This window comes from Neopsephotus bourkii, unplaced genomic scaffold (genome assembly GCF_033783945.1).
Source record: "Neopsephotus bourkii isolate Nb327-2 ecotype Australia unplaced genomic scaffold, CSIRO-AGI_Nbou_v1 NB_951, whole genome shotgun sequence".
Lineage (NCBI taxonomy): Eukaryota > Metazoa > Chordata > Aves > Psittaciformes > Psittacidae > Neopsephotus > Neopsephotus bourkii.
In genome coordinates, this window is record NW_026901445.1 from 719,499 (window position 1) to 744,668 (window position 25,170).

At 41.0% G+C, this 25,170-nt stretch overlaps 2 protein-coding genes across 32 annotated transcripts in view; one reads left to right on the top strand and one right to left on the bottom strand.

Annotated features, from left to right (window-relative positions):
* Positions 1-25,170, bottom strand: part of TLL2 (tolloid like 2) — a 508,271-nt gene that overhangs the window by 190,260 nt on the left and 292,841 nt on the right. The window lies entirely within an intron of this gene.
* Positions 1-25,170, top strand: part of SORBS1 (sorbin and SH3 domain containing 1) — a 77,362-nt gene that overhangs the window by 29,271 nt on the left and 22,921 nt on the right. For 8 of the 31 annotated variants that reach the window (XM_061358663.1, XM_061358661.1, XM_061358665.1 and 5 more), the window contains 13 exons: positions 3,529-3,704; positions 4,509-4,572; positions 5,681-5,755; positions 6,088-6,150; positions 11,731-11,778; positions 11,891-12,020; positions 13,499-13,613; positions 16,140-16,223; positions 19,327-19,341; positions 19,864-19,929; positions 20,501-20,602; positions 21,937-21,986; positions 24,969-25,135. In XM_061358663.1, coding sequence (XP_061214647.1) covers positions 3,529-3,704; positions 4,509-4,572; positions 5,681-5,755; positions 6,088-6,150; positions 11,731-11,778; positions 11,891-12,020; positions 13,499-13,613; positions 16,140-16,223; positions 19,327-19,341; positions 19,864-19,929; positions 20,501-20,602; positions 21,937-21,986; positions 24,969-25,135 — 1,155 coding nt within the window. The remainder of the gene's footprint in view (positions 1-3,528; positions 3,705-4,508; positions 4,573-5,680; positions 5,756-6,087; positions 6,151-11,730; positions 11,779-11,890; positions 12,021-13,498; positions 13,614-16,139; positions 16,224-19,326; positions 19,342-19,863; positions 19,930-20,500; positions 20,603-21,936; positions 21,987-24,968; positions 25,136-25,170) is intronic. The other 23 variants (XM_061358664.1, XM_061358667.1, XM_061358686.1 and 20 more) reach the window with 5 other exon arrangements.

Here is a 25,170-nt window from a genome sequence, read left to right on the forward strand (position 1 = left end):
CCTGTGTTGCTGCATGTTAGCATACTAAAAACCTAAATTACTCATCTATTCCTCATAAGTCATGAGATTTACATAAAGTTTGATTGTTCCAATTGACTTTGGGTCTGCCTTTTGAGCCTTTAGGTTTGTTCTCAGGGGGCATATTATCAAGTTTCTCTACATAGCTGTTAGAGTTAGTCTTGCTTGTGGTGAGGGGAAAGGAAAACGAATATAAAACAATATTTACGTGACTCTAAGAGCATAAGTATTTGTGCCAGATGTCAAGAAATAGGCAATAAAATTGTAATGTGCAAGTATGCATGTCTGCTGCCATCTTTCTTTCTCTGGGCAGTTCTCTGCTCTTTTAATGGGTATGAGAGTCTGTCCCTGAAAGAAGAGCAAGTTGTTTTCCTGGCCATCTTTCCCTCCCCATGCCCCAAACAGAAGAAGGTCAGTCTGCAGTGGGCATTATAGGACCAGCACATTATGCACCACTTACCCATATTGTTATTGTTGGGTTATGGCCGTGGCAGAGTAAATGGAGAGGGGAGAGAGAAGAGCCACAGAGAGTGCCTAAGCACTTTAAATGTCACAAATAGAAACACAAGGAAGCCAGTACTGTGTGCTCTTACTCTGCTGCGTGGGCCCTGGACTAACAGAGCCTGTCCCATGAGGCAGCTGCTGGCTTGGTCCAACTTTCCTTCAGGCTCCTTCAGCCGCTACACCAGCCTGTCCATCCTCCCTGCTGCCACCCTGCTGAGGTGACAGGCTGCATACAGCTTACACTGGTTTCTCTCAGCTCCTTCTTTAGGTAGGTAGTATGTCATCATCTGATGCCACTCAGCTACGAGACTGATACTTGCCTGCAAGTCCGGATAGAGGTTTCCTGTTGTTTTTTGCTTTCGCAAGGTGTTTCTCTTAGTTATCAGGAACTTCTTTGTTTTCTGAACTAGAGATAGCCACAGAGCAGTTTACTAGAGCCTGAATGATCCTTGGTCTGGAAGAGTGAAGCATATTGTGGCACAGCTGGGTCTGCATCTGCTCTTAGCATACCAAAACAACAACACAAGGCTGCTTGTTGCCACCTCTCCCCCTACTTTTTATGTCCTATTTGTCACAGCAGTAAAACTCTTTTGCTGTGGAACCCCATATATTGCTGCTGCTCTTGCAAAAGGATAGCTCAGGTACCATGTAGTGTGCTTGCTGGTGCAATGTGTTTATTTGGGTGATAAGGCATCAGATTTGGTGCTCTAATTTTTAAATACCTCAAAGCCTGGTATACAGCTCCATAAGCTCTTCTGAAATAATTGAAACCCCATGGCAAAAAATAAGTATGAAATTTAGCCTTTATTTTCCAAGTTGTAGGGTATTAGAGGAAATATGTGGTGAAAGATGTCTGCTTTAGTTCCTCCCTCTGCAAAGAAAGCTGGGCAGCAGGTGTCTTTGTTTGCAGCATCAGCTGAGCAGCCAAACTGGACCAGCAGCTAAGCTGATTCTCTTGGTTGAGTCCTGTGGACCTTGGAAGAGCTTTCCTGGCAGAGTACACAGGGAGAGCTTGCCCTAATACAACTGTCCTGTCAGACAGGCCTCTCCTGTCTCCAGGGTTGTCAGTCCAGCACCTTCAGCAAGTTCTAAGTGCACTCTAAGAAAATATTTTTTTAATACATTTAGCTGGCTGGTAGGTTTTCCACCTGGCTATACCATGCTCAATTGCTCCTAAAACTTCATGTTATAACGTTAAAGATGTGGATCCGTGGCTGGGAGATGACTGGCACAGGCCAGGGGTCAATTTTTGCTAAATTAATGATTTTGCTTAGATCATGGCTGGGGCACTGGGGTCTGCCTGGCAAACAGCCACCACTTTTCCAGTGCAGGAAGCTAGGGAATCAAAAAGAAATAACACATATTTACCAGTCCTGTTAGAGAAGGACTTTGTGACCTTCTCTGGTGTGAAATTCTTTGTCCTGCAGAAAATAATGATTTTTCCAGACAGAAGCTCAGGACTTGTACCCAGCAGTGACAATGATAAGTAACGGAAGAAAGCTGTGCTACATCTTCATCCGCATCCAAAAACCCACTTCCTTTTGGTCTTCAAGGTTATGGAAGAATGGTCTAGTTTCAGTTGCTCTTTCCCTACCGTGCCTAGAGGCCTAATAAGGAGTTTAGTAATGTAAATGGACTAAATACTTCCTACAAAATAGAGAACCCTGTACATCAGCAACATGAAAGGACCAAAAGACAGTGCACACACCTTCACAGGGCAGGGAAATAGTCTACCTAGTCTAATGGAAGTTGCCTTTGCTTGTGGCAGGGGGGTTGGAACTAGATGATCTATTTAAGGTCCCTTCCAACCCTCCAACCCAAACCATTCTATGATTCTATGAAAATACTAAGCAAGGATTTAATAGATGTTTTGCCGGATTTTGAACATGCGTAAACGTTATTTAATTTTCTCTTAAAGAAGATGAAGACTTCAAAGTTTGATGGTAATTTCATACCAACCACTCAAACACAAATCCTTCATGCACTGAGTTTTGCAGGGCAGAATTGTGTTTGCTCAAGGTACCAGCAGACCAATGCTTTGTTATGCATGAGACTTTCCTCTGCTAACTGCCCCTTTCAGATTTCTGCACACTTACTGGCTTTGGGCAGTATGCTGATGTGCATGTGAATAAAAGTATCTTTCTCTTTCTCTCTTCAATGCATGCAGTGACGTAAAAATGATAGAACTTGGCAAAGTCTTGATGAGGCAGACTGCAAAATCATACATGTTTCCTCTCCAGAAAATCCACATAGAAAAAGTCATTGGCAGAGCCTAAGGGTTACTGTGCTGCAGCTCTCCAAAACATTGTAGAGTTTCAGAGCAATCCGGGCTCCTTTGGCTCGTTGGCCAGTAGTGGTGATGCCTGCTGCTATGTGTGGGTGTCACTTGTGCTGTGTCAAGGAATTCTGGGTGGAGCAAGATGGTCTGGAGCAATTAGTTGTTTTGCCCAACCTTTATGCAGACTCCTGTTCAAGAGGAATCATATGTATGCTTAAACAAAACTGGAGTTTACTGTTTAAAAACTGATTAGGGCACAGAGGTGAATTAGAAGCATCATACGTAATGAATGGGACTGTAATGAATGGGGTTGCCAGGCAGGTGAGTGCAAGCTGTTAAAAAACTACTGCTCCACTACTTGGTAGGATGCTCCATTAGATTGAAATCACCAGCAGAAAAAGATGCTTAGGAGACTGTATCACTGATGGTTTTGGAGGAAGAATGAGACTGGAGAGTCACTATGTAGTCAGAAAGACACAAAACACCAACCCACAGACAGTCCTTGAAACCAGAATTTTCTGTTGTCTTACATGGCAGCTGAGAGGCGCTAGCCTCCTTTTGCTGGCATCAAATGTTTTCATGCTAGGTTTCCTTCAGTCCACGTGTTAACCACAACTAGCAGTGGCACAGTCTGTCTCATCAACTACTTGCTAGGATTTTTGTGTTGAGTGTGGAATTAGGTGATGTGGTGAAATGCTGGGATAAGAATTGCTCATTGTCATTTCCAGATTCAGTGCCAGACAGACTAGTTTCTGATAAAGTTGATTCAGCTCCCACACGGGACAAGCCGCTTAAGGAGACAGTGCCAAGTGAGAAGAGAGCAATGGAGGAAAAGAGAAGCACTGTCAAGAGTCCTCAGCACATGACTGATACCTCTGTTGATGATATTGGCATTCCACTGAGGGTAAGGCAACACTGAGCACAAATGTACAAAACCTGGGCCAGATTCTGCCCACCTTAGGGGTTGGGGAATTCACTAAAGCTCCAGATGTTGCAGAAATTTAAGAGGAGACATAATTCTAGTTCTAATGTATTTTATTGTATTATTTCTTATATTTATTATTTATTTCCTATTGGTGACCTATTTCAGTCACCTTGGGGAATGGGGGAGGGATGTGGATAAAAACTTAATTCACTCTTCTCATCATATTCGAAAATACTGATTTCTGCTCTTTTCCTTTGCAGCTAGCAGCTAAGGGAGAATTTTGTCCTATTTTAGCTCTCTTAAAGGCAGATACTGTTTTTATATGACATGTTTAAATTAATTCAGTGTTCAGAGGAATTATCGTAAAGAGAATTATTAACCTGTTTTTAAAACTAGTGTCTGGAGTGACTTGAGCAGTAAATGCTTCTAACTGCCCATTGAATACTTAGGAAATGGGTATGTATGACTAAAATGGGCAAGGTGTCTACTTTAAGATGTCAAATCCAATTAACATGCAAAACCTTCCGCACAATCTACAATTCTACATGGGTATATATAACGAATCCATGCAAAGCTTGTATGTTAATTAGTAACTTTAGTGAAGCCTTTAGTTTCATTATGTATGAGATTATATATCTGAGTGAAATCACTCGTATTTCAAAGTATTAATTTCATATACCAGAGTGTAAACCTTTCTCATTGCTGTAAGATTCGTAAGAACTGTGAAAGACTGGTAGAAGTCATGGTTGTGATTATTTATGTGCATATTTATTTTTCCAATAGAATACAGACAGATCGAAGGACTGGTACAAGACAATGTTCAAACAGATCCACAAGCTAAATAGAGGTACTGTAACACAGTTTTTTTTTTTTATTTACTTTAAAAGACCGCCTTGATAACATTTTGTTTCATTCATGGGAAGAATTGTACTGGATAATCAAATAAAAACATTTTATGTTAACTAGTGTTTGTTCTGCACCACAGAACTCAAATAATGCACTTGAAATCTCTGAAGGCAAAGGTGAGAGAACAGTGAAGTCCTGAGGAAGGTCTGAGTTGTTCTGAAAGGTGAACTGCAGTGCCCTCATGAAATCAAGAGAACTATTTGAGATCAGAAAGTTGCTGATAATTCCATATTTAAAGAAAATAGATCCCTGAACTCCAGTTTTAGCAGCTAAACCTCATACACACACACTTTTAAAGGACAGTAGGTTATGACTAAAACTGCTCTGTGCAAAAGAGAAATTTTTACACTGTAAAGCCTGATTTGAAGCTCACTGAAACTAGTTGAAAGGTTTCCATTGATTTTTTGGTGAGTTCAGAATCTGAACTCTGCTTTTTTTAGAACCTCAATTTTTCTCTTTTCAAAAACCTCAGATTGTGGTGATGACTTGCAAACCTTGTAATGGTGTACTCTCAGGGGATCCCCTACTTCAGGGCACTTCTGTGCCTGGCTGCTGATACACTCATGTTTTCTTCTGTGTGAAAAATGGCTGCAGTAGCATTGAAAACTACTCTCTGAACAGCCTGACATGCAGTAAAATGCAGTTCAGAACCATGCTTACATAATAAAACACAGAGCATGCAAAAGTGGAGCTGTATTTGCTGCTACAGGTGCTGTCATGATGAGCTTTATGCATAGGTAGATGCTGTGTTATACTGATTGGAATGTGATCCTAATCCTTGTGGTCCTAACAGAGGTCCTTCAGCTCAGCTTTAGAAGCTCAGCTTCAGAAGGAGAATTATTTCAGCCCACTTGGCTTCCAGAACCTCTCATAGGGCCCAGACATGCATGGCAGCAATAAGTAAAGAGGCATCTAGGTTGTGTCATGCTAGAACACCAGCATGAGAGAGACTGTTCTGCAGCCAGCTTGTATAGATTCTTGTCTCACCCTTCTTCCCCTTTAAATCTGTCCTCTCTGTTCTTTTTTGCAAATTACGTTCCTCTCCTTAGACACTCCTGAAGAAAACCCTTATTGCCCTACCTACATATTTCCTGAACTTCCAGAAATCCAGCAAAAAACTGAAGGTACCAGAAGTTTAGTCAGAGTATCTGTTGTCTTGTGCTTTGAGTTAACTGTACTATAGCACCCTAATAGTAACTAGATTCAGGTTCTAGATTTCTGTTAAACCATGTGTTACACTGGTTGGAAATTCAGTTATGCCCACTATACCTTCTTCTGTGATGCATAAAATAACAAAATCTTTGCTAATCCATTAATCTTTTTTTTAAGTATGATGCCGTTTAGTATTGTTGAAGTAGGCAATAAAATCATACGATGATAGGAAATTGGGGGATGAAGCAGAACCTCCACTTTTACTGTGGATAGTTTCAAAATCCACTGCTTTTCTCTGCTGCAGAAGACAATCCTTATTCTCCTACATACCAGTTTCCTGAGTCTACTCCTAGTCCTATCTCTGAAGGTAATAATAAAGGACCGTATATATTTTTCTGCACAAATGTTGCCTTACCCATTTATTTTCTTCCTGGAGTTTTTTTGTAGTTGCTGAGCATTATGCTGCCTCATAATGATTTGCTGCACCCTAAGCATTGCCTTGACTGTATGATGCCTTTTGGCTTTGCAGTGCTCCTCTGGCTTTGTAACTAGTATTTGACTAATGCTACTTGGGGTTTGCTTGGTTTTATGTGCTTATCAGTTGTATTTAGCCATGTGCGTGCAGTGATTATTTAACATGCTTAGATTGTTGACTTACACATAAAGATGTGGTTTAACTGAGATTTCTCCCACCCCCCTTTGAGATCAATACATTTCTTTCAGTATTGGTTTCTGGTTTTGAATATTAACACAGTATTAGGGCCAGACCGAAAATGCCACTGAAGTCTATTGGTTAAAAGGCTGCTTGCTTCAGTGGGTTTTGGGTCAGTGCCCTCAATGTAGTCTTTTAAAATAAATATAACTTGGTGACATAGATTCAGGGCTGGCCTTAGGTGCACTTGGCATATCTAGGCAAGGACAGAGTCTAATAGTCTCATCAGTGCATCTTGCAAATATATGTTGTCTTTACCTGATCCTCTTCATGTGCTCAGCAGATTCCTTTAAACTTCATGTACAAACCAGAATTATTTGCAGTCATGTTTCAGGGGTGGTGAAATAGCATCTCTTGCAGTGATAATCATGTAACTGTGTGCATACACATGAAAATACATATATGAGAAACACTGGAATCCGCTGCACACGTTGGACATATGGAAATTTACTGATTGGGAATTTCTTATTGGTGACAGCCTTGCTGACTTGGTAGTGCTTTCGTGTCTGTCACTTTAGATCCTGCAATTTAGGAACTTGCCTACTTAGCCTGTGCCTCAAGCCAACCCTGGTGAGACTGTTAACCATTTCATTCTATGTTTATATTAAACATCTGGTGGGTACTGCATAAAAATACATATGCATACAATATGGGTTCTAGCTGAGATACTCTAAGAAAACCTGGAGATGTAACGTGTATGTCATTGTTATAATAGATGTGGATGACTGTCACCCAGGAATCTAAGATAACTGCTCATTTCTTGGTGTAATGTGTAGGTGAAGAGTCCTGTCTTGCAAATCATAATACAGTGTAAATTATTTTCTATTGGCAGAATGGTATGTGAATATGGATGAGAGAGGAAAAAAGAGTCTCAGTACCTAATTGATAATGGAGTTCTACAGAGATTCATTTTGCTGTTTTTTGAAATAACATAGCTTGCAAAACCAATGGTGATAACATATTGGGTCTGGTTTACTGTCCCCTATACACTTACAAATGCGCATATGAAAGTAATATGCTGGCTTAGGTAGTTGGAATTTTCTTGGACCAAACACTCGGTTTTTATTCTCAGTATGTTAGGAAATGTTTCTCTAATATCTGCTTGTATTCTTTCCTATATAAGGAATCCAGAATATCTGATGGGTTGGAGTGCATGTTTCATGCTTAGAAAACATCTCAGAGTTACATACTCAATGGTAAAGTGTTTATAAAAAGATGGGCTGAAGTCTCAGTTCCATATAATCAGTGTTTTTTTGCTTTGGATTAGAATCATACAATAGTTAGGGTTGGAAAGGACCTTAAGATCATCTATTTCCAAACCCCCTGCCATGGGCAGGGACACCTCACACTAAACCGTGTCACCCAAGGCCCTGTCCAACCTGGCCTTGAACACTGCCAGGAATGGAGCATTCACAGCTTCCCTGGGCAACCCATTCCGGTGCCTCACCACCCTTACAGTGAAGAATTTCTTCCTTATATCCAGTCTGAACTTCCCCTGTTTAAGTTTTAACCCGTTACCTCTTCTCCTATCACTACAGTCCCTAATGAAGAGTCCATCCCCAGCATCCCTATATGCCCCCTTAAGATACTGGAAGGCTGCTATGAGGTCTCCACACAGCCTTCTCTTCTCCAGGCTGAACAGCCCCAACTTTCTCAGCCGATCTTCATATGGGAGGTGCTCCAGTCCCCTGATCATCCTCATGGCCCTCCTCTGGACTTGTTCCAACAGATCCATGTCCTTTTTATGTTGAGGACACCAGAACTGCACACAATACTGCAAGTGAGGTCTCACGAGAGCAGAGTAGAGGGGCAGGATCACCTCCTTCGACCTGCTGGTCACACTCCTTTTGATGCAGCCCAGGATACAGTTGGCTTTCTGGGCTGTGAGCACACACTGCTGTCTCATGTTCATTTTCTCATCAACCAGCACCCCCAAGTCCTTCTCCGCAGGGCTGCTCTGAATCTCTTCTCTGCCCAGCCTGTAGCTGTGCCTGGGATTGCTCCAACCGAGGTGTAGGACCTTGCACTTGGCATATTTAAACTTCATAAGGTTGGCATCAGCCTACCTCACAAGCATGTCAAGGTCCCTCTGGATGGCATTCCTTCCCTCCAGTGTATCAGCCAAACCACACAGCTTGGTGTCATCAGCAAACTTGCTGAGGGTGCACTCAATCCCACTGTCCATGTCAGCGACGAAGATGTTGAACAAGACCGGTCCCAACACTGACCCCTGAGGGACACCACTCATTACTGGTCTCCAGCTGGACACTGAGCCATTGACCACAACTCTGCGTGCAGCCATCCAGCCAGTTCTTTATCCACCAAGTGGTCCATCCATCAAATTGATGTCTCTCCAATTTAGAGACAAGGATGTTGTGTGGGACAGTGTCGAACGCTTTACACAAATCCAGGTAGATGACATCAACTGCTCTACCCCTGTCCATCAGTTCCGTAGCCCCATCATAGAAGGCCACCAAATTGGTCAGGCAGGATTTCCCCTTAGTGAAGCCATGCTGGCTGTCACCAAGCACCTTGTTGTTTTTCATGTGCCTTAGCATGCCTTCCAGGAGAATCTGCTCCAAGATTTTGCCAGGCACAGAGGTGAGACTGACTGGTCTGTAATTCCCTGGGTCATCCATTTTCCCCTTCTTGAAAATGGGGGTTATATTTCCCTTTTTCCAGTTGTTGGGAACTTCACCTGACTGCCATGATTTTTCAAATATGATGGACAGTGGCTTAGCAACTTCATTTGCCAGCTCCTTCAGGACCTGCAGATGGATTTCATCAGGTCCCATGGACCTGTGCATGTTCAGGTTCTTAAGATGGTCTCGAACCAGTTCCTCTCCTACAGTGGGCCCAAGATCTTCATTCTCACAGTCCCTGTGTCTGCCTTCCAAGACTTGGGTGGTGTGGTCAGAGCATTGATGCATAAGATCTCCTAGAAACATCAAGATTTAGGCTCTCCTCTAAAAAAACTACAGTCTCTCTAGAAACAGAAAATATGGCCAACCCATGAAAAAGCAAAAGCAACCACCTGCAGATTCTCAATGAACTGCAGGGTAACAGTCTCTTCTTGTTATAGCGATCAGGTTTTGAAGTAATAAACTGGTGATACCCTGCTCCATTAGGGAGGGTCCCATAGATAGAATGCAGCTCTGAGAAGTCACACTTATTTCTGATTCATTCTTTAATCTTTATCAAATCATTCCAGATTTCTGTGTGTCAGTATTCCTTGCTATGAAAAGGGAAGAAATGTAGACACTTTAAAAATACTTGAAGACAAAGCATACCTGGTTTTCGTATTATTGTAGATATTTGAATAGTAGCAACTGGAAAATAGCACTTATCTGAAGTGAATTTTTCATTGTGTGATTTTCCTGTCTGAATTATGACCTGTAATGAATATTGATATTTCTCTTCAAGTAAATCAGTATTTTCATTGATCACCAGCGCTAAAAAGGGCTAAGATAGGTGAATGGCTGTGAAGATGGTTTGAGACATTGGTTCATCTTTATTTGCAGGTACAAGAGTTTTGTGATTTACCAAGTAGTTTGCTGTTTGAATAAACACAACTTCTATAAAGGAATACCAGTGAATTTTGTGAACAGTTCTGTGTAACAACATCAAATAAATATTTGTTTCCTTTCTTAGGCTTAAAATGTTGTAATTGGCCTGAAAATTGACCTTCACTGTTTTTTAACCTGAAGGTTATGATAAGCACCCTAGAGGCAATAACCATCTGTTTGGAACTTAAACGTAATTCATTCACCAAAAGAGGAGCTAGAAGTTAAGACTTATTTGAGCCTTCCTGAAAGGCTTGTTTAAGGCTGTAGTGCAAGTTCAGGTCAGCTTTGTTAGCCAGATTGTGGTTTTTTTCCAGCAGATGAGAGTGGCTGTAGCATCTGATTGATGTCCTCCTTGAGAGAATATCTATCTAGAAATTGTTCCAGTCTGTTGATCAGCATCACTAAATTCACAGAAGTTTTTTAGTATGCTCTTTTCTTATTTAGCTTATTCTTTCTTCATCTATTTTGTTTCTCTCTTTATCTCTGAATCTCTCACTTTTGGTGGTTTCTTCACAAAAGCATTGGTAATACTTTTGTTCACAGTTCTTGCAGTCATTGCATTGTAGTTTCCTGCGAATTCCTTGGCAGTCCTGTAGATGTCTCATGTACACATCCTTGCAAGTTTGAGCCCTCCTCAGCGTGGAAAGGTGATCTGCCTGTGGCTCCAGTTTCCAGGTCTGATCCCAACTTCCCCTGCTACTACCTCCAATTCATTGAGGATTCATTCTAAAGCCTGTTGCAGATGGTGGAAAGATACTGCTAGGTTTTTGATTGAGTCTCGTTTCCATCACCTATAGAGCGAGGGGTGGTAATGCTGATATCCTCCCACCTTCTTTTTGGGCATGTCTGCCTTGTGCAATACAGTACCATGTTACCTTTGAATAAGGCAATTTGTGGTTCCATGGCCCAAGGTGACACTGTGTCCTAGGAGTGACATTGCTGTGTTGATGCAGTGTAATACTTTCACTGTCAAAGAGGGAAGGTTGTTCAGCTTGGAGGTCAGACACTGTTACACTGATGTCATTGCTAGCTCTTTCAGAGCTGCTTGAATATCTCTATTGCATACTATAGACATGTCTTTCCTATTTAAAAAGGAAGTTCTTCAGAACAAGGATAGCCTGTTGGTGCAAGTGTACATGTGTGTCTCCTGCCAGGAATATTATCTGTGCTTAAAAAATAATCTGACTCAGAGAACAGACTTCAACTTGGTGTATAAGTTAATACAATGAAGATGTCCCAGTGATTATCATATGTGACTGGGAGTAGGACTTCTCAGTTCTTTACTATGTCCAGCACATAATGAATTACTTTTGGCATATATTATGGCTTTGAGATACTCTATTTACCTTTCAGCTTTTGATAAAGTGGATCTAATAATCCTTGCTGTAGGGTTTTGTGAGAAAAAGTGATTGTTTTCTGAAGTGCTTTTAGAGCCTGGGAAAAAGGTATTAGTGTAAGTAATAATTCATATTTATGAATAACCTAGGAATTACATTTAAATGCAAATTAAACCTCATTGGGATTTTCTTTTTTAGGATCCTTTCCCTGTGGTAAGTATTGGGCTTATCACACAAATTATGACCATTGTTTTAGTAGAAGAAATGAGAAGGGTCTCTGTTGCTTCTCTGGGGCTTTTTCAGCTCACTTGCAAAATGCTTGTGTCTTTCAGATGAAGATTCTGATTCATATTCTCCTCGTTATTCCTATTCTGAGGACAGTAAGTACTTCTCATTTCTTGTGTAATCTGTCAAATAGAAAGTGCATGTAAACCATGTACTTATTTGGCTCTTATCCAGTTCCCCAATGCTTGTATATTTCTCATCCTACAGGCAGAACCCAGCTTTCAGTTCCCCGCTCCAAGAGTGCGATGGACAATATTGATTCAGAGAAGGCTGTTAAGAGGTCTGCCACTTTGCCACTGCCAAACCGTACTTCATCATTGAAATCAAGCCCAGAAAGGTGACCTGAACTTCAGTAGTGAAAGAATCTCTGAGAGCTGTGAATGGGAAGGGAACAAAGGTGGAAGCTTTAGGTCTACAACTCCATTTAAACTTCTTTTGAGGAAGTGGAGATATAGTTTTGTCTCAGACTCTTCTACTAGCTAGCAGTGAGCTCCATCATTGTCACATCCCAATCCTCCATTTTGTATGTCCCGTTTTTTACCGGGCATCCCACAGTCTGTTGCATAGTCTCCTCCCTGGGTGAGGAGTGCTTCCCTGGGTGTTGTGCCGATACAGTGCCTACCACAGAGGCACAGTGGAACCTCAGTGTGACACTGTAAGGCAACTCAGAATATAAGCAAGTAGCAGTAATTGTGGAGAAGTAAAACTTGGATTTATGTTGAGCCTTGGTAAAAGTTTTGTTACATTTTCAATTTCTGAGGAGTCCCACTCACATGAACTTTATTAGAAGTAGGTTCTTGGTAGTGGTGTCATTTCTGATGTTTCTTTTCTGTCTTCTGATCTTTTTTCCCTCACCAAATTCCACATGTTCTTAATGTTTTTCACTTTAAGAAAATTGCTGCCTAAAATGAGCAATGCTGTAATTTGAGATTGCTAATTCAGAGAACATCTCAAGCCACTGGATCAGGAGGCAGTGTCTGTTGATAAAACATGTCTTCCTTATGCAGGAATTGAAGGCATATTGCTTTGGCCCTCTGAGAAAACTCTTTCAACTGAAAAGATTGCAATAATTAGTGCTTCCTATTATCCTATATTCCTTCATTCCTTCCTTATCCTTCCTTATATTCCCTGTTCCTATTTTTCCTTTCTATATTCCTTTTCAGAGGAGCTGAACATTGTAGGATATGGACCCTGAATACCTTGTGACTACTGCTGTCTGAACTGTGCTAGTGTGGACACTGCACAAAATTATAGTGGTTTGGATAGTCAATAGACTGTTCTGAGTCATTAGATACACTAGTCTGAGATGATTTGTTCATATCTCTAGGGAAGACTCCCTCATGGACCCCAGCATGGCCCCTAATAGTAGTACTCAGGTAATCAGTGATGTGTGTAAAATGAAGAAGTTTAGCAAAAGAGATTTGAGTTCTGCCCAGTTTGGACGTGTTCATATTTGTGAGCTTAGTTGAAGCCCATCACTAAGCTAATTCTAATGAGGAAAGGTATGGAAGCCTGGAAGTTTATTGAAAGTACTTGCAAAAAAAAACCCCTCTGCTCCAGTGGTTTAGCAGTTGAGCTGTACGAAAGTGCTATAGATAAACAAATACACACCTGGAGCCCTAGCTGAACTATTCCTTTTGCAGCAGGCTTCTTTCCTAGATGGAAACAAGTACTCTAACACAGTAACAGTAAAGTAACAGAGTAACAGTAAAGTACTGGGTTTAACAGATTAACAGGGAAAGGCACCTGTCAAAAAGAAGTGCTTATCTCCACAGAGGCCACAGTGTTTTGAGTTAACTGATTTTCTTTCCTTAGGACTGACTGGGAGCCTCCGGACAAGAAGGTGGACACCAGAAAATACCGTGCAGAGCCCAGGAGCATTTATGACTATCAGCCAGGAAAGTCTTCAGTTCTGAACAATGAAAAGATGGTAATACTTCTTTTATACTATGTTGTGCCTTTATCCTGTGATTGTAAAATACTCCTCAAGTGCTTGTCCAGTTCCATTTACGTAGGATTCCTTATGCTTACATTGCAATGCTCATATTTCCTGTATATTTTGTTTAATAACTGGTTTTTGTTTTTAATAACTTCCTAACATTTTTGTTCTCTTTAAAGCAAGATCCAGGGGGATTGAGAGACTTCTTTGCTTTTCAACATGTTTTGTTTTCTGTGTTAAGTATGGATAACTAACCCTAGTTTTTAATCCATGTTTGACACTATGACCTCTTCAGCAGCTGTTTTGCCAGCTGTGCTTTTTCTATTGCACAGTGTTAGTTGGTGCAGGAGGGTTGAATGCATTATGCAACAAAGCAGGCTGGTTCAGTTTCTGTGTTCCTCTGAGGCTTTAAACACCTAATGCCTGATTTTTAGAGTACCTGTAATGTACCTCAGGGAATACCTCTGAGGTGAATTAGGGCATGGCCATCTCCCTAGGGCTGCTTTTTTCCGCAGCTGGATTTCACTATTCTGTGACAGAGGTGACAAAACTTAATGTGAGCTGGCTCTTCAGCTATGCCAGTGTGTAACCTGAAGTACAAAGTGAGGTTTTACCAATTCCAGTTTGAATCAGTAAGAGCTGCCATGAATTGTGACAGCTAGGGGACATAACAAAACTCTTATTCTGCAGGTTTGGCTGAGAACACTTGGCAAAGCACAGGGCAGAGAGCAGAGAGGTGGTGCTAACCTCCTAAGCCAGTCCTGCATAAATCACCACAGCTCACTCAAGGTGTTCTTCAGTGGTATAAGTGTGTAAGTGCTAGAAATGGTACAGGAAGATATAATTGTTCTATATAGGTGTTAATTTGAAGGACCATCATCAGCATAATTGAGAGAAATTGTTCAAAGCTCATCAAAGACAAGAAGAATGTGTTACTTCCAATGTTATTTTTTGAGTTTTAATTTCAAGCCATTGATCACAGAAGAAAGGAGGTCCTGAAGAAGTGGCTTCATGGTCTCTGTCTCATTAAATACAACACTAATATAGCGATTATCAACTAGATCTTTCAAGGAGGTTGCAGGAGATGTGTGATATCACAAATTACACCCATGTGCAATCACACCCATGACTATCAGAATTTCAATCCAAAACCACTTCAGAGCAATGAAGAGCCTCCTGTTGATGTCAGTGGGCTTTTTCCATGTGAAGGCAGTTATATAACAAGATGAGTACTTCTCGTTGGAGTGCAGTAAAGAAGAAAATAGAGGCATTGCTTCTATTGTGCCTTTAAGAAATAGGCAAATATTCCTCAGAGATTGGAGATCTGGAGATTGAACAAGATGTAATGATTTATCTTTGATATTGAAGCATTGCTTCTCCTTCAGATCACTCATGAGCTCTTGTCCTAGGGTGTTTGTTGTGATGTCTAATGGCTGTGTCAGAGTCTGGGACAACTTGCAAAGCCCAGCTATGTTGGGAACTCCCCATTGTCTCAGTAACCTCATCACAGAATGATTTGCATCAAGACACTTTGTATTGGCTCTCTGTGCATGTGTGTGGCTCATCGCTTGTTGTGATAGAGCACTTGGAATCACACTGGCATATCAGACGCAATGTATTTATGTTTTTAATGCACAGAGATCCATTATGTCTAAGACTAGGTACACTGAAATACAAGAGTTTGCTAGATGTCTTTATGAGGGTGGCAGCTCATAACCCTCAGCAATGGACTTTATTCTCTTATCTCACCAGTAATGCTTTTAAACAGCTACAAGTATTTCAACTTTTTTTGTTTCATTAAAACAGATTGTATGAACAAAAGGGAACTTACTTTTTACCTGTACTGTTTTCTGTCCTGTCTGATTTTTCCTTCTTTGTAGTTTTGTCTGATTCTCTAACTTTTATTTGTGAAGAAACAAGTAATATTGTCTCTCTATCCATCCCTTCAGAGATCTTTCAAGGATGCACTCTCTCTGACTTGTCTCCTTTGGTTCAGAAAACCACCATTCACTCTGTTTGCAGTGTATAGCACAGGGTTTCTCACATACTCATGTGCTGTTAAAGATGCAGTATTTGATTCAGGTCTCACTGAATCTCTATTTTTAACCAAATGAAGATCAAAAACAAAATTCTAAGTACATGCAGCTTTGGACTCAATGGAGTGTCTGACAGTAGGACTGAGGAACTGGTTGACTCCCAGCTCTTCCATTGAGTCTCCCTGTGACTCTGGCCAAGCAGCATTATCTCTCTCTCTGGGGTCTCCTGATCTGTAAAATGCAATTCATTCATATTCATGTTGCTCACTCACAATGATGCCGTTAGGCTTAACTGATGTTTGCAAAGCAGTTCATGGCCTTTGTGAGAGAGGTGCTACAGAAATTCCACATTATAAGGCGAAATATCTACATTTTAGAATGGGAACCATGGAATCTGCATCTCTAACAGTCCCTTTCCGTGTATTCTTTGCATAATGTTATCCTTCTCTTTCTTCCATTCCCCTATCACCAACTCCTTTAGACTCGGGATATAAGCCCAGAAGAGATAGATTTAAAGAATGAACCTTGGTATAAATTCTTTTCGGAATTGGAGTTTGGGAAACCGGTAAGTTTGATAGTTGCGATGACCAATGAAGTCAACCTGCCTTTTTTTTTTCTTTTTTGCCCCCTCCCCTTCCCTCCTTTTTTTAATGATTGTCACATTCCTTTGATAGGCCTTAAACCTGGAACAGTTGCCTCACATATTTAAAAATGTGATTGTTCATAACGTCACTCTGGTACTGATGCAAAGCAGGTGTTCTGTGACCACTTTAAGTATTTTTGTCATTTACAGACATTCCCCACCTTCCAGCCACATGTATCAATAAGGCAACATTTTTTCACACATCATAGTTCAAACTGCATTTTTATTGTTAATGTGTAAAAGTAATGCCTTGTTCTCATTACTGAAAGGCCTGATTCAAAGCCCTTATTCTCCCTCTGCCTAACAAGATCTTGGATGGCTGATAGGTGGCTTTAAGTCAAGGCGAATCGCTCATTTATTCCTGGCCTTGGCTTGTAAACTGTAGGTCAATAATTTCCAGCTATCCATAAACAGATCATGACCCTGTTTCCTGCTCATTTTCTTACGCATGTAGCTGCCCATTCCCTAAATGAGTTGCATCAGTCCGTGTTGAATAGCCCTTGCTATTCCCTGAAAGCAAAAGAGTCTGAGAACAGTGTGCTTTCTTTACAAATGTGTTGCTATGTGTGGGGAAAGGAAGAAAAAAAAAAGAAAAAAAAAGAGAAGAAACCCTTGATTTCCCACTCTGGAAAAGATGAAGTAAAGCTTAATTATTCAGTAGGACAAAGGACATTTTGATGGAGAGAACACAACAGTGGTCATGGCTACTGGAAAAAATGTGACTTTGAAGCATTTTATGGCCTGGTCCTTACTGGTTAAACACGTTAACTTCATTATTAAACGCTATTTAATAAGCTACTCTTACTGCACCAGAGGGTCAGTATCAGCCTCTTACATCTACTCAAGTATAGTGGTTGTTTCTCCCTTCTCCTGGAGGTCAGTCATCAGTTGCCCACGCACACCATTTTTTGAGTGCTACTGAGATTTCCCTGCATGTACAGCAAAACAGAATTACATTTTAAAATTCAGTGCTAGCAACTGCAACTGCACATGGACACCAGAGGACAGGTTTTCTTTAAATCCAGCTTTTGCTCTTATGGAAGTGACAAAATTCCTCTGCACAGAATGTAGCTGCCTGAGGTTGGGTGCCCAGTCTGATCACATCATAGAAATAGTGCAATTTTTGCTGAAAATCAAACATGCACAGGGGCTGTATGGTAGTCCATTTTGCCATAGCTATGTATTTGTAGCTATGAATCTTCCATCCTAAGTCAAAGAAGGAGCTTCAACAGTGTTTGAAATGAAACCTGCTAACTTTTAGCAGTAGAAGTCAGATAAAACCAACCTCACTGAAGCTTTGAAGTGATATCAGTGAAAGTATTTAACTCTTCACAAGTTGTCACAGTTTAAGATTTCCATGAATTGAGAAGAAACCTGGTTCTCTTTGCTGCTGCATAATTAATCACCCTATGCTCTTGAAATTAATGAATGTTTGCATCTCCATCATCCTTTGAGTTAGTGTAAATTAATGGAAAACATGTCAGAGAAGGGTGAATGTTTATGCTCTTGGGCCTTTTAGGAGTGAGGGTATATCTATTCCTCTAGAAGTGTGCATTTGTGCTTTTAGTCATGCAGACTTGGCCTTGCTTCAGAAGAAAGCATGTCAGGCTACACCAACATTCAATCATGTCAACTTGCCCTAGCTCCAGAGCCATACAACCATGTGCCCTGATCACTATGAATGTAGTATTCTGTACTTTGGCATCAAGCGCTTAAATTGAGGATGCCATCTCAGACTTCTATAGCTAGCAAAGCTCTCTCTGAGCTTCTTTACCACAGCCAATGGAGCATTCTTTTTGTAGTTTTGCTCACTCTGATCAGGAGAGGACAAGATTTTTGTTATCAGCTGGTGGCTAACTCTCATGCCTAACCAGAGAGTTTAAACTGATGTTTGCTAGTGCCTGGGATTTTCAAAGATTCTATTTGTTCCAGCTTTTTTTCCCAGTGCTGGAGATAAGGTGTACTTCTACAGGCATGCTTCTACAGGTGTGGTCTCCCCTGGCTTTCTGACTTTATTTGCAGCTATATGACATGGACAGGAAACACCTGCAGTAAAAGGATTCTCATAAGGATTCTCCTAAGTCTGTGGGTGTAGTTCTCCAAAGACAGCGGATGGCCAGGACAGGGCTCTCCCCATTGTAGAAGGCATATGTGCTTCTTAGGGCAGTGAAGCAACACTTCCCTGGACCAACATCCCAGATGCATTTCTGGGTAACTCCATGGACATGCATGTGCTCTGCAGATAGGTAGATCAGTCTCTGCAGTATGAATGTTTTTTCATTGTGCTGCTGGGACCAAATCCTCATGCACTCCTTCCTCCTGACCCATGGCTGTGCAGCTCCATGGAGCCCATCTGCGAAACATGACATTTGGTCAGTGTAGAGCTCTGTTGTCATCTGCTGTGATTGTGGGATCACGCACACAGGGACTTTCTCCCAGCCCTTCCTGAGATGGCACTGAGTAAACTCTGCTATAAATGGAGAAGCAGGGGGCTGGAAAAAGAGGTGTGTATCCTGTTCTCACCTCCTTCCCTTCAGTTCCTTGCTCCAAAACTTTGACCTAAATCTTTACAACACCATTTACACTCCTGCAATTGCTGATGTGATGGATAAGAAACAGGTATTTAGTATTTGCATCCACAGTGGCTGTCCAAATGCCAGCCAACAGGTTATTTTTGTTTGGAAACAGCAGATGTATTCTGATTTCATGAAGTAAGTCTTTTTGAGCATATTAGTGAGAGATGCATATCTGGTGAAACAAAGGTATTAGCATGGCATTTGGATAGGAGTGTCAGGACAAAGGTCTTTCACTTTGAATATGTGTACATGTGCATCCAAACAGGAAAATCCTATTTGGAAATTGATGCCTTCACCTACAGGATTAATTTTAAATAACTAGTTCCCAAACTTCAACATGTCCCACTCTTTCCACCAAAATCCTCCACAAGCAAACCCCCAAATGAGTGAAATAAAGAATAACAACTCTGCATTCTCATTACCCCACAATGCCACCACTGGAAATTCAGCCATTTGTTCACCTGGTATGTATTCATAGTCTGGTGTGAGGGGGGGGAAGATCCTCTGTTGTTCTTTTTTTTAACCAAAGGCCCTTGTTTTACCCTTTCATTTTGAAAAGAAGAATGAGCAAAACAAATGCTTTTTATGACTGTGTGTTTCCCCCTTTCCTCCCCCCCTCCCCCTTTGTTTTTTTGTGCTAAGAATGCTTTAACCACCACCTGTGGGCTCCCTCTAGAGAATCCAAAATCCCTTAGATCACCTTGCAAAAACAAGAATTTCCTCAAACACTACTGTAAACAGCCCCTCCCAGACTGCATGTATGCTCCCTTTTACTTCCCATGATCTCTTGATATTTGTGCTATAGCGGATTTATCCCTCTTTCTATCTTTCGTTCTCTGTTGTGTTTGGGGTTTTTTTTAACTTCTTTTCCATGTTGATGCAAATCCCCTGTTGTATTCCCTCTCTGTTCTAATCCAGTTTCCATATTCTCTGTGATGTCTTTCCTTATCTTCATTTCCTCATTTCCTTCCTCTGCTTTTCATCAGCCTCCAAAAAAGATTTGGGATTATACTCCTGGAGATTGCTCTATCCTTACTAGAGAGGATAGAAAGGTAATTGTGTCTCACGTACATTGTACTACAGCATCTAGCGCGTACGTATGTGTGTATGTGGTTTTCCTTTTTTTATTTTTCTTGTAGCATTGCTTGGGTTTTGTGTGCTTGTGAGTGATTTGTTTTAATTGGGCTTGAGCTCATTAGCCTAACAATTAAGTAACTAGTAAATCGATTTAATAAGCAATTCCTAAAGCATAATCAGCCATAATTTAGAGTGGTGGTTTTGCTATCTTGCAATGATAATGATACTAACAGCATATTGCATATTGTTACAGTGTCTTTTTTTTTTTTTTACAGGTGGGTTTTATAACTTTATGGTTTGTAGAATTAGATTCTAGCAGGCCTGTGCATCTCTTAATTTTCAGTGTTAAATGCTTAAAACTATTTCTTCTGTAATGATTGAATCATGATTAATTACTGGTGAATTTCTTTGTATTGTCCAAACCATCTTTGTCTTTTTTTGATTAAAAGGCTCGCCTTTTTTTTTTTTTTTTTTTAATTAACATTCCTTTGGTTTCCCCTAACCCTAAGCATTATTTTCCCATTCTTCTTCTCCTTCTTTAACCAGACTGATCTAGAAAAAGACCTCTACCTCTACCAGACTGAGTTAGAGGCAGATTTAGAAAAAATGGAGAAGCTTTATAAAGCGCCACATAAAAAGCCACAGAAGGTATTTCCTATTCTTTTCATGCTGCCAATCCCTGTTTCCAAACTCTCTGCTCTAATCTATTCACTGCTGGATGATTATTAAATGAGGTTGGGATAAATAATGGTTCTGACCGTTCTGACTGCATGGCTTGCTGTGTTGCTGTCAGAAATAATAGAACGTGATGCTGAGAATCCGGCTTGCAATCCATTTCAGATACAGATACATCTGCAGTGATTTCCTCTATCCCCCATTCCCTTTCAGCTGCCCAACCCCTCCCTCCCCCTCACATCTCCCTTTAGGATTTGGAGTTCAGTGTCTGCAAAAAAAAAAACCCTATTTTTCACATGAATAGGCAGCAGCAATCAGCTTAAAATTCTTGGTTGGCGTCACGTCATCATCTCGTGCCTTTCAAGCGTGTTGCCGTCTACCCTCCCTTCATCCAAGCCCTGCTCTCTCCTAGAAGCTCATGCCTATCCACGATTTGGATATTCCCAAGAGATTTTACACAATTTTTCTTATGCTGCACCTTGCCAGGGCCTTCTAGGGCAGGTCAGCTGCTGCTGCTGCTGCGCTTTTGAGGGTCTGCAGGACCCGAACCATGAAGCAATAGACTCATTTGGTAACACGCCATTTTTCTGTTTTATTCTGTTGTGATTGATTTTATATTTTGTTTTTGAAGCTGCAGCGTTTCACCAGCACCTGAGCAAAGCTGCTCGTTCTTTCTACATGGGAATTCTCAGATAGTTACCTCAGATAGAGCATTTCTGCTAAAATTGCCTTCGGTTTTTTAAATAATGTGCCTAGGAAGTGTTAGATGGATTTAAAGCAAGCGGATAAGAACTGGCTTTTGCAATTGAACCTGTGCAGCTGGCATTGCTTCTCTTAAGTAAGGAAATTGTACTGAAACATTGCTTTACTTGTTAGTGCTTTGGTATTGTTTTTTGAATGCTGGGGAGTATTTTGCTGCAGAAATGTAATATACCTTTAAAGCAAAGGCGGGCAGTGACCGGTTGGGGAAAAAGCTTGGGGAAATAATTATGAGCATGTGTCTCCTGGTCATGGCCCAGCTGGTTATCTCTTCTTGCTTTTGGCTTTATTCACAATGACTCATTTGCAGACAAAGAATAGGCTCTGTGAAAAGGCATCGACTATGCTGAAAACCTGTCACTGCCCTGAAGGAACTAGGGAAAATTGTCACTTTTCTGCAAAGACATTGACAGCTTAAATTTCATTTAGACTTAAACCTCAATGTCTTCTAAAGGCTAATATTCAAGCAGTAGATGGAAAATTACTTAGGCAAGCCTTTCTCCCCATGTGTGAGTGTGTGACAGTGACTTCTGTTTGGACTTTTGCAGAATACAGCAGGTGTCACTCCTCTGGAAACTTCCACAGACCATTCTTCCTAGTAAGTTTTCTGATTGCTTTTTGATGTTTCTTTTACCATCTGAGGGCATGTAGGACAGGGTTTTGGGTGTTGGAAATGGGTTGGCTTTATTTTTTGGTGATGGATATAGACAAATGTGTGTACCGTGAGAATTGTACAGGTGCTTTAGATGAGTCCAGGTACAATATCTGCTCTTTGATCTTGAATGAATTTTGAAGTAATTACATGAGTAATTTTATTGTCTAGATAAGAATTGCTGTTTATGCTAGGCAATGACTTTAAGGTCTGCTTTTGTTGTTGTTTGGGTTTTTTTAATCTCCATCATGATGTAGTTTGGAAATTGATTTAACTTCATGCAAGTAACTTAATTGTGTGGAATAAACAAAGTTTGTTTCTGATACACACTTATGATAGATTGGCTCCTGTTAGAGATTCCCAGTTACGTGCACCAGATCAAAAGGATGCCGTTGATGGAAGGAAGTAGTTTTCCAGCTTCCAGGAGGGAACAATGGTAGTAGTAATGATACTTCTCTATAGAAAAAAAATATCTAAATTAGATTTCTGAAGTTCTAATGTGGGTTTGCTTTTCTGAAGGAATACATAATAAACAGTAAACTGTCTAAATCAGTTGCATATGGAGCTGGTTTGTTTTAAAAAAGGAACACACACACACAGAACAAATCCAGATCAAGATGCTCAGTTGTACTGAGTTACTTAAGCTGTACTAAGGTACTTGAGCTATGGAGCCAGCTCCTACTGGGAAGCCACTACTCCTTGTAATCGGACAGAATGCTTAACATTGTCTGTATGTACAGAGATCCCCTCTGCATGGATGGTTGGTAGGAAAGGCATGTTCTTTTCCAGACACTCGTTAATATCACGTGTTCACCACCCCTCTGGGGCTGTCTTAGAGATACCTCTTTGAACTCTGTTGCCTTCTGTTTGTGCTCATTGTGCTGAGAAACTTGCACACTGCTGTATTTTATTGTTTGCTCCTATGACTGTTTAGTTTTGTTTTGGTAGGGAGAGAGCAATAAGATAAATGAAAATCTCAGAGATTAGTATAAAAAGCTTATATTTGCCAAAGGACTACTAAGGTTTCCGCCCACAGGAGCACTGTCTGTCACCTTTCTGACACCACCAAAAACACACAGGCATTCTAGTGCCTGAGCCAGTGAAGGGATGGTCTAGGAATGGGACAAAACAGTGAGGCCTGGTGTGAGAGTTGCACATTCTTCACTGCCCCATCTTTAGAGAGCAGGGAGAAAAGATACCTGGAGTTTATTGGCTTTTTTGCAGTGTTGCTCTTCCCTCTGTTTACCTGATTCTGATGTTGCAGCCTGCTTTGGCCCTAATAAGGGAGCAACTGCTAAAGGAGCTCTCCAAAGGCCTCCTCTCTCTCCCCCAACTGTATTCTGAAAGGTGAATAGTTTTAACTCTTTGGTTTTTAACAACTAGGCTAAAATGCTTTTACTTCCCAGGTGAGGAACTTCAGGGCAGTCATTATTCCCTGCAGCAACTGGCAAGGCTTCCCTGTCAGGGAACCTGACAAAGAGAAGCACTGGGATAACCCCCGTAAGACACAAATCCTCTGTAGCTGTCAGTCTGTTTGAGCATTGCCTAGGTTGAAAAAGTGACAGTATTCCCTTTCTGTTTTGTGGTGCTTTTCATGAGCTTTTACTCCAGAAAGTGATTTATGAGACTGCATATGACCTGGTTTTCCTTGTCCAGAAAGTAAAATCTTCTCTGTGATCCAGACGTTGTGTAATTCCACCTCTGTAGCCAGTCCTCTGATGTATTTGAAATCTTTCTCTTTCCCCATAAGTACAGCATGTATCCAAAATAAACAGATGCATGTACAAATCTGTCCCCAACAAGCAGGCATAACCACAAGCATTTCCACACTTACATAAGTTTGAATCACTCCTGGACATGACAATGCTCACCGGCTTTCAAAATGTTTCCATGAACTGGCAAATGCCATGCTTTTTTATTTTTTCAAGCTTTCCAGCAGTCATGCTTTGGCCCAAAAATAGCTTTCTGTGAAACTGCATCTTATTCTGAAGAGCTCAGTTCAGCGCAAAAACTGGTATCAGGTGAGTTTAGCTTTTAGAAAAACACTGTCTGCCTGATTGCTCAGTAAGCCTTTTGTACCTGGCAAGGCAATTTATACCACAGCATTGCAATTATTATTTTTTTATAGAGAGAAATCTAGAAAGCAGATGTAGGGGCATACTTGTACTCAGATTCCTGTCTGAGGAAAGGGATTTGTGATGAATGTTCAGTCTTTAAAAGACGAAGAAATTAAAATTGTACTCACCTTAGCAGCATTTTGTTTATACATCTGCATGGTAGACCCAGAGTCCGGTGTTTTTCATTCCCTCTAGTGAAAGCCTAAGGAAAAGCTGAGCAGAACTCTGTACATCTGGGAGTTTCTTTGGTATTTAAAACAGTAGTGTCAGTAGCCTCATGCTGTTTCTTCTCTGCATGGTCCCCCACCAGTGGGATTCAGAAATTGCTCTGGAAGTCGTGAACTATAGTGTTGGTAACACTATAGTAAGCTGAATTGGTAAGCTGAATTGGTTGGGATGAACTCCTGAGCAGCTGTGCTTTGTAAGCAGGGTACAGGCATGGCTAGTGTTTAAGGAGAGAGGGCTGGCAGCTGAAAGTTATTTGTTCTACTTCCAGCTAGCAAGTGAATTTGTGTCTGTAAAGAAATGGTGCATCTGCTCAGACTCTCCTGTCTAATCTGTGAAATGAAGAAGGAGTGGTTTTCTGCTACCTGTTTTCTGTGGGACTGAGCTGGGAGAGTTTCCACAGGTGGAGAATGCTATGGTAGTGCCAAATCTAGAACATTATTGAAATGTCATATTCTTCATTCAGAACCAATTCTTCATACTCAGTTTATTCTGTGTTCACAAGTGTGGTTTTCTCTTACTCTGCAGGAAGCTCTCAGCAAACAGAAATGACTCGCTGGTGTCCCTCCTCTTTTGTGTTTTCCAGCTCTGCATATTCACCCAACTACCAAGCAGTGAAGAGGGAATCGGAACCAGACCCTGCTGGCTTGGAGAATGAAAGGCAGATATACAAGAGTGTGCTGGAAGGTGGAGATATCCCATTCCAGGGGCTGAGTGGCCTCAAGCGACCTTCTAGCTCTGCTTCCACAAAAGGTAGGTGGTCAGGGCACTAACCTCTTCATTCTGCA